The sequence below is a fragment of the Carcharhinus amblyrhynchos genome, unplaced genomic scaffold (genome assembly GCF_965287045.1).
Source record: "Carcharhinus amblyrhynchos unplaced genomic scaffold, sCarAmb.v2.hapA scaffold_39, whole genome shotgun sequence".
Taxonomy (NCBI): Eukaryota; Metazoa; Chordata; class Chondrichthyes; order Carcharhiniformes; family Carcharhinidae; genus Carcharhinus; species Carcharhinus amblyrhynchos.
The window spans coordinates 291576-304099 of NW_027649780.1; the positions used below are offsets into that span (position 1 = coordinate 291576).

The following is a 12524-nucleotide window of genomic DNA, read 5'->3' on the forward strand; positions in this document are numbered from 1 at the left end:
GGGGCAGCACCTGGACCTGAGCTCACTGGCCTAATAATTACATAGGAAACCAAGGAAGATTAAACAAGCCTGGAGAAAGCTGTACCACGGTGTCTGCATCCACTTTTCACACTCCATCTTGTCTCCGTGTGTCATTCATGACTCCTCCTTCCTGGAGCCTCATTCTCTCTCTCTCTCTCTCTCTCACCTTTTGTCCTTCATTGAGAGTGGTGGCCCAGTTACCATGGAAATTTATTCTGGGTGAAGCCTGCATTGGATCAAAAGCTTAGGATTTAGTCGCTTACTTGGGAACAGGAGGAGGCCCCGTTCAGCCCCTTCTCCGGCCTGTTACACGGGGAACAGGAGGAGGCCCCGTTCAGCCCCTTCTCCGGCCTGTTACACGGGGAACAGGAGGAGGCCCCGTTCAGCCCCTTCTCCGGCCTGTTACACGGGGAACAGGAGGAGGCCCCGTTCAGCCCCTTCTCCGGCCTGTTACACGGGGAACAGGAGGAGGCCCCGTTCAGCCCCTTCTCCGGCCTGTTACCCGGGGAACAGGAGGAGGCCCCGTTCAGCCCCTTCTCCGGCCTGTTACACGGGGAACAGGAGGAGGCCCCGTTCAGCCCCTTCTCCGGCCTGTTACACGGGGGAACAGGAGGAGGCCCCGTTCAGCCCCTTCTCCGGCCTGTTACACGGGGAACAGGAGGAGGCCCCGTTCAGCCCCTTCTCCGGCCTGTTACACTGGGAACAGGAGGAGGCCCCGTTCAGCCCCTTCTCCGGCCTGTCACACGGGGAACAGGAGGAGGCCCCGTTCAGCCCCTTCTCCGGCCTGTTACACGGGGAACAGGAGGAGGCCCCGTTCAGCCCCTTCTCCGGCCTGTTACCCGGGGAACAGGAGGAGGCCCCGTTCAGCCCCTTCTCCGGCCTGTTACACGGGGAACAGGAGGAGGCCCTGTTCAGCCCCTTCTCCGGCCTGTTACGCGGGGAACAGGAGGAGGCCCCGTTCAGCCCCTTCTCCGGCCTGTTACCCGGGGAACAGGAGGAGGCCCCGTTCAGCCCCTTCTCCGGCCTGTTACCCGGGGAACAGGAGGAGGCCCCGTTCAGCCCCTTCTCCGGCCTGTTACGCGGGGAACAGGAGGAGGCCCCGTTCAGCCCCTTCTCCGGCCTGTTACGCGGGGAACAGGAGGAGGCCCCGTTCAGCCCCTTCTCCGGCCTGTTACACAGGGAACAGGAGGAGGCCCCGTTCAGCCCCTTCTCCGGCCTGTTACAAGGGGAACAGGAGGAGGCCCCGTTCAGCCCCTTCTCCGGCCTGTTACAAGGGGAACAGGAGGAGGCCCCGTTCAGCCCCTTCTCCGGCCTGTTACGCGGGGAACAGGAGGAGGCCCCGTTCAGCCCCTTCTCCGGCCTGTCACACGGGGAACAGGAGGAGGCCCCGTTCAGCCCCTTCTCCGGCCTGTCACACGGGGAACAGGAGGAGGCCATTCAGCCTGCGACCCTAATCCCAGCCCCCGGTAAGAGCGAGCTGACAAGAATCCCATCCTCCATGTTCTGAATCTTAATCTTTTGCCCGCAGACCCCCCTAAGGCTCTGTACCTTATCACCCCTCTCCTCCAAGGCAGCCTTCCCTGTTTATCATCTCCTCCCACCACTCAGACTTTTCCTGGGATCCCAATTCCATTGATATTCTGGAATATCTGTTCCAATTTCAATACTTCAGCACCATGTCATTTTTTTTTTTGTCCTCTTTCATGGCACAAGGCATTAGAGAATAGGGCCCCAGCATTGCTTGTCCATTCCTAATTGCCCCCTAGAACTGAGCATGGGTCTCCCTCAGCTGTTTCAGAGAGGGGGATGGGGGGGGGGGTGGAAGAGATGTGTGTGTGTGTGCGTGCGAAGAGGGGACATCTGGATTCGCATGTCGCCTTTAAGGACGTCAGATTTCCCCCTCCACTAAAGGTGGGACATTAGTGAATCTGATGGGTTTTTAATGACAATCCATGATCGTCACCATGGTCATCATTACTGGGATTAGTGCTGCATATTCTACACTTTACTTAATTAAATTTGATTTGATTTATTATTGTCACATGTATTGGTAAACAGTGTATTGTTTCTTGTGCGCTGAATAGGTAAAGTATACCATTCATAGAGAAGGAAAGGAGAGATGCAAAATGTAGTGTTACAGTCATAGCTAGGGTGTAAAGAAAGATCAATTTAATGCGAGGCAGGTCCATTCAAAAATCTGATGGCAGTAGGGAAGAAGCTGTTCTTGAGTCAGTTGGTTTGTATCCTCAGACTTTTGCATCTTTTTCCTGACAGAAGAAGACAGAAAAAAAGAATATCCGGGGTGCGTATGTTCCTTGATTATGCTGGCTGCTTTGCCAAGGCAACAGGAAGTGTAGACAGAGTCAATGGATGGGAGGCTGGTTTGAGTGATGGATTGGGCTTCATTCACAATCTTTTGTAATTTCTTGTGGAGTTGGACTGAGCAGAAGCCCATACCGAGCTGTGATACAGCCAGAAAGGATGCTTTCTATGGTGTATCTGTAGAAGTTGGTGAGAGTTGGAGTGGACATGCCAAATTTCCTTAGCCTCCTGAGAAAGTAGAGATATTGGTGGGGCTTTCTTAACTATAGTGTTGGCATGAGGGGACTAGCACAGGTTGTTGGTGACCTGGACACCTAAAAACTTGAAGCTCTTGACCATTTTTACATTGTCCCCATTGGGACATGTTCTCCTCTACGCTTCCTAAAGTCAATGACTATCTCCTTCGTTTCATTGACGTTGAGGGAGAGATTTTGTCGTTGCACAGTTCACCAGATTTAAATCCCACCCCTGCTGTTAACGGGATTTGAACCTGTGAACCTTCCCCACGCCCCACCTCACCCCCCCCCCCCACCAACTGCCCACCCCCACCCATCCGCACACTGCCACCCCAGGGAATTAGCCTGGGGCTCTCTAGATTGTAATTGTGATCTGGAGATGCCGGCGTTGGGATTGGGGTAAACACAGTAAGAAGTCTCAAAACACCAGGTTAAAGTCCAACAGGTTTATTTGGTAGCAAAATCACAAGCTTTTGGAGCGCTGCTCCTTCATCAGGTGAGTGGGAGTTCTGTTCACAAACAGCGAGTATATAGACACAAATTCAATTTACAAAATAATGATTGGAATGTGAGTCTTTACAGCTAATCGAGTCTTAAAGATACAGACAATGTGAGTGGAGAGAGCGTTAAGCACTGGTTAAAGAGATGTGTATCGTCTTCAGACAGGACAGTACGTAAGATTTTGCAAGTTCAGGCAAGTTGTGGGGGCTACAGACACCTCTAGATGCTGAAAGATGCCCTCATAAGAACAGGATATGGCGCTCAACTCATCGATCAACAGTTCCAACACACCACAGCAAAAAACCACACCAACCTCCTCAGAAGACAAACACGGGACACGGTGGGCAGAGTACCCTTCGTCGTCCAGTACTTCCCCGGAGCGGAGAAACTACGACATCTTCTCCAGAGCCTTCAACATGTCATTGATGAAGATGAACATCTCGCCAGGGCCATCCCCACACCCCCACTTCTTGCGTTCAAACAATCACACAACCTCAAACAGACCATTGTTCGCAGCAAACTACCCAGCCTTCAGGAGAACAGTAACCAGAACACCACACAACCCTGCCACAGCAACCTCTGCAAGACATGCCGGATCATCGACATGGATGCCATCATCTCACATGAGAATACCATCCACCAGGTACACGGTACATACTCTTGCAACTCAGCCAATGTTGTCTACCTGATAGGCTGCAGGAAAGGATGTCCCGAAGCATGGTACACTGGGGAGACCGTGCAGACGCTACGACAACGGATGGATGAACACCACTCGACAATCACCAGGCAAGACTGTTCCCTTCCTGTTGGCGAACACTTCAGCAGTCATGGGCATTCGGCCTCTGACCTTCGGGTAAGCATTCTCCAAGGTGGCCTTCACGACACACGACAGCGCAGAGTCGCTGAGCAGAGACTGATTGCCAAGCTCCACACACGAGGACGGTCTCAACAGGGATCTCGGGTTCATGTCACACTATCTGTAACCCCTGTGACTTGCCTGGGTTTGCAAAATCTCACTGTCCTGTCTGGAGACAATACACATCTCTTTAACCTGTGCTAATGCTATCTCCACTCACATGGTCTGCACTTTTAAGACTTGTTTAGCTGTAAAGACTCACATTCTAATCATTATTCATGTAAATTGAGTTTGTGTCTTTATATAGAAATCATACAATCCTACAGTGCAGAAGGAGGCCATTCAGCCCATCGAGTCTGTACCGACCACAATCCCACCCAGGCCCTACCCCCCATATCCCTACATATTTTACCGACATATCCCTACATATACGGTGGGCGGCAGGGTAGCACAGTGGGTTAGCACTGCTGCTTCACAGCTCCAGGGACCTGGGTTCGATTCCCACCTCGGGTCACTGTCTGTGTGGAGTTTGCACATTCTCCCCGTGTCTGCGTGGGTTTCCTCCGGGTGCTCCGGTTTCCTCCCACAGTCCAAAGATGTGCGGGTTAGGTTGATTGGCCGTGCTAAGAAATTACCCCTTAGTGTCCAGGGATGCGTAGGTTAGAGGGATTAGTGGGTATAATATGTAGGGATATGGGGGTAGGGCCTGGGTGGGATTGTGTTCGGTGCAGACTCGATGGGCCGAAGGGCCTCTTTCTGCACTGTAGAGATCTATCTATGATATTATACCCACTAATCCCTCAAACCTAAGCATCCTAAGGGGCAATTTTAGCACGGCCAATCAGCCAAACCTGCACATCTTTGGACTGTGGGAGGAAACCGGAGCACCCGGAGGAAACCCACGCAGACACGGGGAGAATGTGCAAACTCCACACAGACAGTGACCCGAGGCCGGGAATCGAACCCAGGACCCTGGAGCTGTGAAGCAGCAGTGCTAACATGGGACCCTAATGAAGGAACAGCGCTCCGAAAGCGCGTGGATTTTGCTACCGAATAAACCTGTTGGACTTTAGCCTGGTGTTGTGAGACTTCTTACCGCTCTCTAGATGACCAGCCCAGCAACGTTACCATTCCGCCACCACCTAGACTTAATTTCTGAGCTGATGTCCATTCCCACTTACCCGTTTTCTCCACTTTCTTACTCCTGGACCGTGGCAGACTGGAGTCAAACTTCCGGCTCAGCTCCGGAGTGTTGAGGACCGCCGTCATGTGCTGGTGCTGGCGGCTCACCTCGGGATACATGCTTTGGATCACTGCGGCGACGTTCAGAGGGGAATCCGGGCAGGAAGCCTGCCCACAATCCTGGGAATACCGGCAAGCGGAGGTGCCGGGAAAAGAGAGGGACGTCAACATCACAGCCACAGTGTGATCAGATCTACACTGTCCCCCCCATCAAACACTCCCAGGACAGGTACAGCACAGGGTTAGATACAGAGTAATGCTCCCTCTACACTGTCCCCCCATCAAACACTCCCAGGACAGGTACAGCACGGGGTTAGATACAGAGTAAAGCTCCCTCTACACTGTCCCCCCATCAAACACTCCCAGGACAGGTACAGCACGGGGTTAGATACAGAGTAAAGCTCCCTCTACACTGTCCCCCCCATCAAACACTCCCAGGACAGGTACAGCACGGGGTTAGATACAGAGTAAAGCTCCCTCTACACTGTCCCTCCATCAAACACTCCCAGGACAGGTACAGCACGGGGTTAGATACAGAGTAAAGCTCCCTCTACACTGTCCCCATCAAACACTCCCAGGACAGGTACAGCACGGGGTTAGATATAGACTAAAGCTCCCTCTACACTGTCCCCCCATCAAACACTCCCAGGGCAGGTACAGCACGGGGTTAGATACAGAGTAAAGCTCCCTCTACACTGTCCCCCCCATCAAACACTCCCAGGACAAGTACAGCACGGGGTTAGATACAGAGTAAAGCTCCCTCTACACTGTCCCCCCCATCAAACACTCCCAGGACAGGTACAGCACGGGGTTAGATACAGAGTAAAGCTCCCTCTACACTGTCCCCCCCGTCAAACACTCCCAGGACAGGTACAGCACGGGGTTAGATACAGAGTAAAGCTCCCTCTACACTGTCCCCCCCATCAAACACTCCCAGGACAGGTACAGCACGGGGTTAGATACAGAGTAAAGCTCCCTCTGCACTGTCCCCCCCATCAAACACTCCCAGGACAGGCACAGCACGGGGTTAGATACAGAGTAAAGCTCCCTCTACACTGTCCCCCATCAAACACTCCCAGGACAGGTACAGCACGGGGTTAGATACAGAGTAAAGCTCCCTCTACACTGTCCCCCCATCAAACACTCCCAGGACAGGTACAGCACGGGGTTAGATACAGAGTAAAGCTCCCTCTACACTGTCCCCCCATCAAACACTCCCAGGACAGGTACAGCACGGGGTTAGATACAGAGTAAAGCTCCCTCTACACTGTCCCCCCATCAAACACTCCCAGGACAGGTACAGCACGGGGTTAGATACAGAGTAAAGCTCCCTCTACACTGTCCCCCCATCAAACACTCCCAGCACAGGTATAGCACAGGGTTAGATACAGAGTAATGCTCCCTCTACACTGTCCCCCCATCAAACACTCCCAGGACAGGTATAGCACAGGGTTAGATACAGAGTAATGCTCCCTCTACACTGTCCCCCCATCAAACACTCCCAGGACAGGTACAGCACGGGGTTAGATACAGAGTAAAGCTCCCTCTACACTGTCCCCCCATCAAACACTCCCAGGACAGGTACAGCACGGGGTTAGACACAGAGTAAAGCTCCCTCTACACTGTCCCCCATCAAACACTCCCAGGACAGGTACAGCACGGGGTTAGATACAGAGTAAAGCTCCCTCTACACTGTCCCCCCCATCAAACACTCCCAGGACAGGTACAGCATGGGGTTAGATACAGAGTAAAGCTCCCTCTACACTGTCCCCCATCAAACACTCCCAGGACAGGTACAGCACGGGGTTAGATACAGAGTAAAGCTCCCTCTACACTGTCCCCCCATCAAACACTCCCAGGGCAGGTACAGCACGGGGTTAGATACAGAGTAAAGCTCCCTCTACACTGTCCCCCATCAAACACTCCCAGGATGGGATTGAGGGTGATTTAGTAGTTTGGATCAGGAATTGGCTAGCTGATAGAAGACAGAGGGTGGCGGTTGATGGGAAATATTCAACCTGGAGTTCACTTACAAGTGGTGTACCTCAAGGATCTGTTTTGGGGCCACTGCTGTTTGTCATTTTTATAAATGACCTAGATAAGGGTGTTGAAGGATGGGTTATTAAATTTGCTGATGACACCAAAGTTGGAGGAGTTGTAGACAGTGAGGATGGATGTTACAGTTTGCAGAGGGACATAGATAAGCTGCAGAGCTGGGCCGAGAGGTGGCAGATGGAGTTTAATACAGAAAAGTGTGAGGTGATTCACTTTGGTAAGAGTAACAGGAGTACAGAATATAGGGCTAATGGAAGGACTCTTAGTAGTGTTGACGAGCAGAGAGATCTCGGGGTCCATGTGCATAGCTCCCTGAAAGTTGGCACCCAGGTTGATAAGGTTGTTAAGAAGGCGTACGGTGTATTAGCTTTTATTGGTAGAGGGATTGAATTTCGGAGCCATGAGGTCATGTTACAACTGTACAAAACTCTGGTGCGGCCGCACTTGGAGTAATGCATTCAGTTCTGGTCGCCGCATTATAAGAAGGATGTGGAGGCATTGGAAAGGGTGCAGAGGAGGTTTACCAGGATTTTGCCTGGTATGGTGGGAAGACCTTATGAGGAAATTTTTTATTTTTATTAATGATCTGGATGAGGGTATAGTTGGGTGGATTAGTAAATTTGCTGATGACACCAAAGTCGGAGGTGCGGTAGATTGTGAGGAAGGGTGTCATAGTTTGCAGGAAGACTTAGACAGGTTGCAGAGCTGGGCCGAGAGGTGGCGGATGGAGTTTAATGCGGAGAAGTGTGAGGTAATTCACTTTGGTAGGAATAACAGATGTGTCGAGTATAGGGCTAACGGGAGGACTTTGAATAGTGTGGATGAACAGAGGGATCTAGGTGTATGTGTACATAGATCCCTGAAAGTTGGGAATCAAGTAGATAGGGTTGTTAAGAAGGTATACGGTGTCTTGGCGTTTATTGGTAGGGGGATTGAATTTAGGAGTCGCAGCGTCATGTTGCAACTGTACACAACTCTGGTGCGGCCGCACTTGGAGTACTGTGTGCAGTTCTGGTCCCCACATTACAGGAAGGATGTGGAGGCTTTGGAGAGGGTGCAGAGGAGGTTTACCAGGATGTTGCCTGGCGTGGAGGGGAGGTCCTATGAGGAGAGACTGAGGGATTTGGGGTTGTTTTCACTGGAAAGAAGGCGGCTAAGAGGGGATCTTATTGAAACATATAAGATGATTAGAGGTTTAGATAGGGTGGACAGTGATAGCCTTTTTCCTCGGATGGAGAAAGCTAGCACGAGGAGGCATGGCTTTAAATTAAGGGGGTGTAGTTATAGGACGGATGTCAGGGGTAGGTTCTTTACCCAGAGGGTGGTGAGGGATTGGAATGCCCTGCCTGCTGCGGTTGTAAGTGCGCCTAGTTTGGGGGCGTTTAAGAGACCCGTGGATAGGTTTATGGACAAAAAGGGATTGGTTTAGGTTAGTGGGTCATTGTTTTTTAACTGGTCGGTGCAACATCGTGGGCCGAAGGGCCTGTTCTGCGCTGTAATGTTCTATGTTCTATGACAGGTACAGCACGGGGTTAGATACAGAGTAAAGCTCCCTCTACACTGTCCCCATCAAACACTCCCAGGACAGGTACAGCACGGGGTTAGATACAGAGTAAAGCTCCCTCTACACTGTCCCCCCATCAAACACTCCCAGGGCAGGTACAGCACGGGGTTCGATACAGAGTAAAGCTCCCTCTACACTGTCCCCCATCAAACACTCCCAGGACAGGTACAGCATGGGGTTAGATACAGAGTAAAGCTCCCTCTACACTGTCCCCCCATCAAACACTCCCAGGACAGGTACAGCACGGGGTTAGATACAGAGTAATGCTCCCTCTACACTGTCCCCCCATCAAACACTCCCAGGACAGGTACAGCACGGGGTTAGATACAGAGTAAAGCTCCCTCTACACTGTCCCCCCATTAAACACTCCCAGGACAGGTACAGCACGGGGTTAGATACAGAGTAAAGCTCCCTCTACACTGTCCCCATCAAACACTCCCAGGACAGATACAGCACGGGGTTAGATACAGAATAAAGCTCCCTCTACACTGTCCCCCCATCAAACATTCCCAGGACAGATACAGCACGGGGTTAGATACAGAGTAAAGCTCCCTCTACACTGTCCCCCCATCAAACACTCCCAGGACAGGTACAGCACGGGGTTAGATACAGAGTAAAGCTCCCTCTACATTGTCCCCATCAAACACTCCCAGGACAGGTACAGCACGGGGTTAGATACAGAGTAAAGCTCCCTCTACATTGTCCCCATCAAACACTCCCAGGACAGGTACAGCACGGGGTTAGATACAGAGTAAAGCTCCCTCTACATTGTCCCCATCAAACACTCCCAGGACAGGTACAGCAGATGATTAGATAAAGTTCCCTCTTCTGTTTGCTTCCACGTCTTGTCTTCCCAGATAATATTCTCCTAACAATACTGACTTCATTTTTCCACTGTCAAATTCCCCGTCTGGTTCACAATTTTTCTTGTTGTTTCTACATAGTTATCTCCTCACTATATAAATCTCTCTTTCTCAGTTCCTCTTTCTGTGTCACTTGCTCTCTGCGTCTCTCTCTTTTTCTCCCTGCCCCCCTCTGCTTTTCGCTCTCTTTGCATCTCTCTCCCTTGTATCTGCCTCTCTCTCTGCCTCTCTCACAGCCATTCCCATCTCTGCCTGCAAACTCCCCTGCCCACCACCCGCCCCCCACACACACACACACACACACACACACACACACACAAGAATACTGACCTCCCGCTGCAGTCTCTCTATATCTCTTTCTTGCTTCTCTTTCTGCTGCAGGATTTGGGCTCGGGTTGTGTGATACTCCAAGGCGAAGTCACTGATGAGCTTGCAGAACTTGCCGACGGTCATCTTGCGAACGCTGGAGCTTGGATAGCCGAGGTATAGGAGGAAGGAATGGAACCTGCAATGGGGAAGACGATGTGAATCACACCTACCTGCACCGACTCTCTGACCGCTCACCCAGGGCGGGCCCCTGGGGTCAAAACCAACCTGCCGCATATTGAAAATTGCACTGTGCACTTTGTCCACTCATATGCACATGTACCAGCAGAGGGAGTCTGCCGGAAAAGAAATAACAGAGGCTCCAGGTTTAAGAGTTCATTCAGTTCTGACTTCAAATGTCTCTTACTAAATAAGGAAAAACATACAAAGGGGAGGTGTTGGCCTAATGGTTATTAATCCAGAAATTCAGCTAATGTTCTGAGGGCCTGCGTTCGAATCCCACCGTTGCAGATGATGGAATTTGAATTCAACAAAACGTACCCGGAATTAAGGATCTACTGATGACGGTGAAACCATGTTCAATTGTCGGAAAAATCCATCTGGTTCACTAATGTCCTTTAGGGAAGGAAATCTGCCGTCCTTACCCGGTCTGGCCTACATGTGACTCCAGAACCACGTGGTCGACTCTCAACTGCCCTCCATGGGCAATAAATGCTGGCCAGCCAGCAAGGCCCATGTCCCATGAATGAGTAGTCCACTCGGCCCCTCAAGACTGGTCTGCCGATCAATAAGATCATGGCTGATCGATTAGAATCATAGAATCCCTACAGTTCAGAAGGAGGCCATTCAGCCCATCAATCCTGCACTGACAACAATCCCACCCAGACCCTATCTCTGTAACACCCCATGGAAATCATAGAATCCCTACAGTGCAGAAAAAGGCCATTTGGCCCATCGAGTCCGCACCAACCACAATCCCAAAAATTCCCTATCCCCATATCCCAACATATTTACCCGCTAATCCCTCTAACCTACACATCTCAGGACACTAAGGGGCAATATTAGCATGGCCAATCAACCTAACTCACACATCGTTGGACTGTTACCCTCTATTTGGGTAACTACGTTGCCCTACATATTTACCCTGCTAATCCCCCTGACACTAAGGGACAATTTAGCATGGCCAATCTACCTAACCTGTACATCTTTGGACACTAAGGGGCAATTTAGCACGGCCAATCCACCTAACCTGCACATCTTTGGACACTAAGGGACAATTTAGCATGGCAAATCCACCTAACCTGTACATCTTTGGACACTAAGGGACAATTTAGCATGGCCAATCCACCTAACCTGCACATCTTTGGACACTAAGGGGCAATTTAGCATGGCCAATCCACCTAACCTGTACATCTTTGGACACTAAGGGGCAATTTAGCATGGCCAATCCACCTAACCTGCACATCTTTGGACACTAAGGGGCAATTTAGCATGGCCAATCCACCTAACCTGTACATCATGAAATCATTGCCTAGTTTGGGGGCGTTTAAGAGATCCGTGGATAGGTTTATGGATGGAAAGGGTTTGGTTTAGGTTAGTGGGTCATTGTTTTTTAACTGGTCGGCGCAACATCGTGGGCCGAAGGGCCTGTTCTGCGCTGTAATGTTCTATGTTCTATGTTGTCAAATGTCGGAAAAACCCATTTGGTTCGCCCCCCCCGACCCCAGTCAGCCCCACCTGTTTCGTATCCGCCTCTGGACTGACTTCAGGATGATGATGCGTTGCGCACACTCCTTCAGGAAGGCGGGTAACTTGCTCTTGAATACCGGGCTGCTGTCCCGCTTGGCAATGGCCTTCAGGTCATCCCAGGCTGCCTTGCAATTGTGTTCCAGCCGCGTCAGGTCAGTCTGGAGCTGGGCGAAGTCCACCTGTTGGGGGGAGCGGGGTGGTGGAGAGGGCCAATGTCCTCACAGTGAGTGATGTAACATTAGGGCAGAGGGCAAAAGTTTAATCCTCCTTCCCCAACCTCTCCCCCACCCGGCACACCCAGGGGATTTTCACAATGTGTCATAGAACATAGAAAAACTACAGCACAAACAGGCCCTTCGGCCCACAAGTTGCACCGATCATATCCCTACCTACCAGGCCTATTTATAACCCCCAATCCTATTAAATCTCTTAAAAGACCCTATCGAGTTCGCCTCCACCACCACCGACGGCAGCCGATTCCACTCACTCACCACCCTCTGAGTGAAAAACTTACCCCTGACATCTCCTCTGTACCTGCTCCCCAGCACCTTAAACCTGTGTCCTCTCGTAGTGACCATTTCAGCCCTGGGAAATAGCCTCTGAGAATCCACCCTATCTATACCTCTCAACATCTTATAAACCTCTATCAGGTCACCTCTCATCCTTCGTCTCTCCAGGGAGAAGAGACCGAGCTCCCTCAACCTATCCTCATAAGGCATGCCTCCCAATCCAGGCAACATCCTTGTAAATCTCCTCTGCACCCTTTCAATAGCTTCCACATCCTTCCT

The 12524-nt window shown here is 51.2% G+C and overlaps 1 protein-coding gene across 1 annotated transcript in view; it reads right to left on the bottom strand.

Annotated features, from left to right (window-relative positions):
• Positions 1–12524, bottom strand: part of LOC145363504 (FH1/FH2 domain-containing protein 3-like) — a 41617-nt gene continuing 29093 nt past the window's right edge. The window contains exons 9-12 of the mRNA XM_080218700.1: positions 11725–11915; positions 9991–10165; positions 5118–5298; positions 1–247 (exon numbers count right to left, since the gene is read on the bottom strand). Coding sequence (XP_080074826.1) covers positions 219–247; positions 5118–5298; positions 9991–10165; positions 11725–11915 — 576 coding nt within the window. The 3' untranslated portion in view covers positions 1–218. The remainder of the gene's footprint in view (positions 248–5117; positions 5299–9990; positions 10166–11724; positions 11916–12524) is intronic.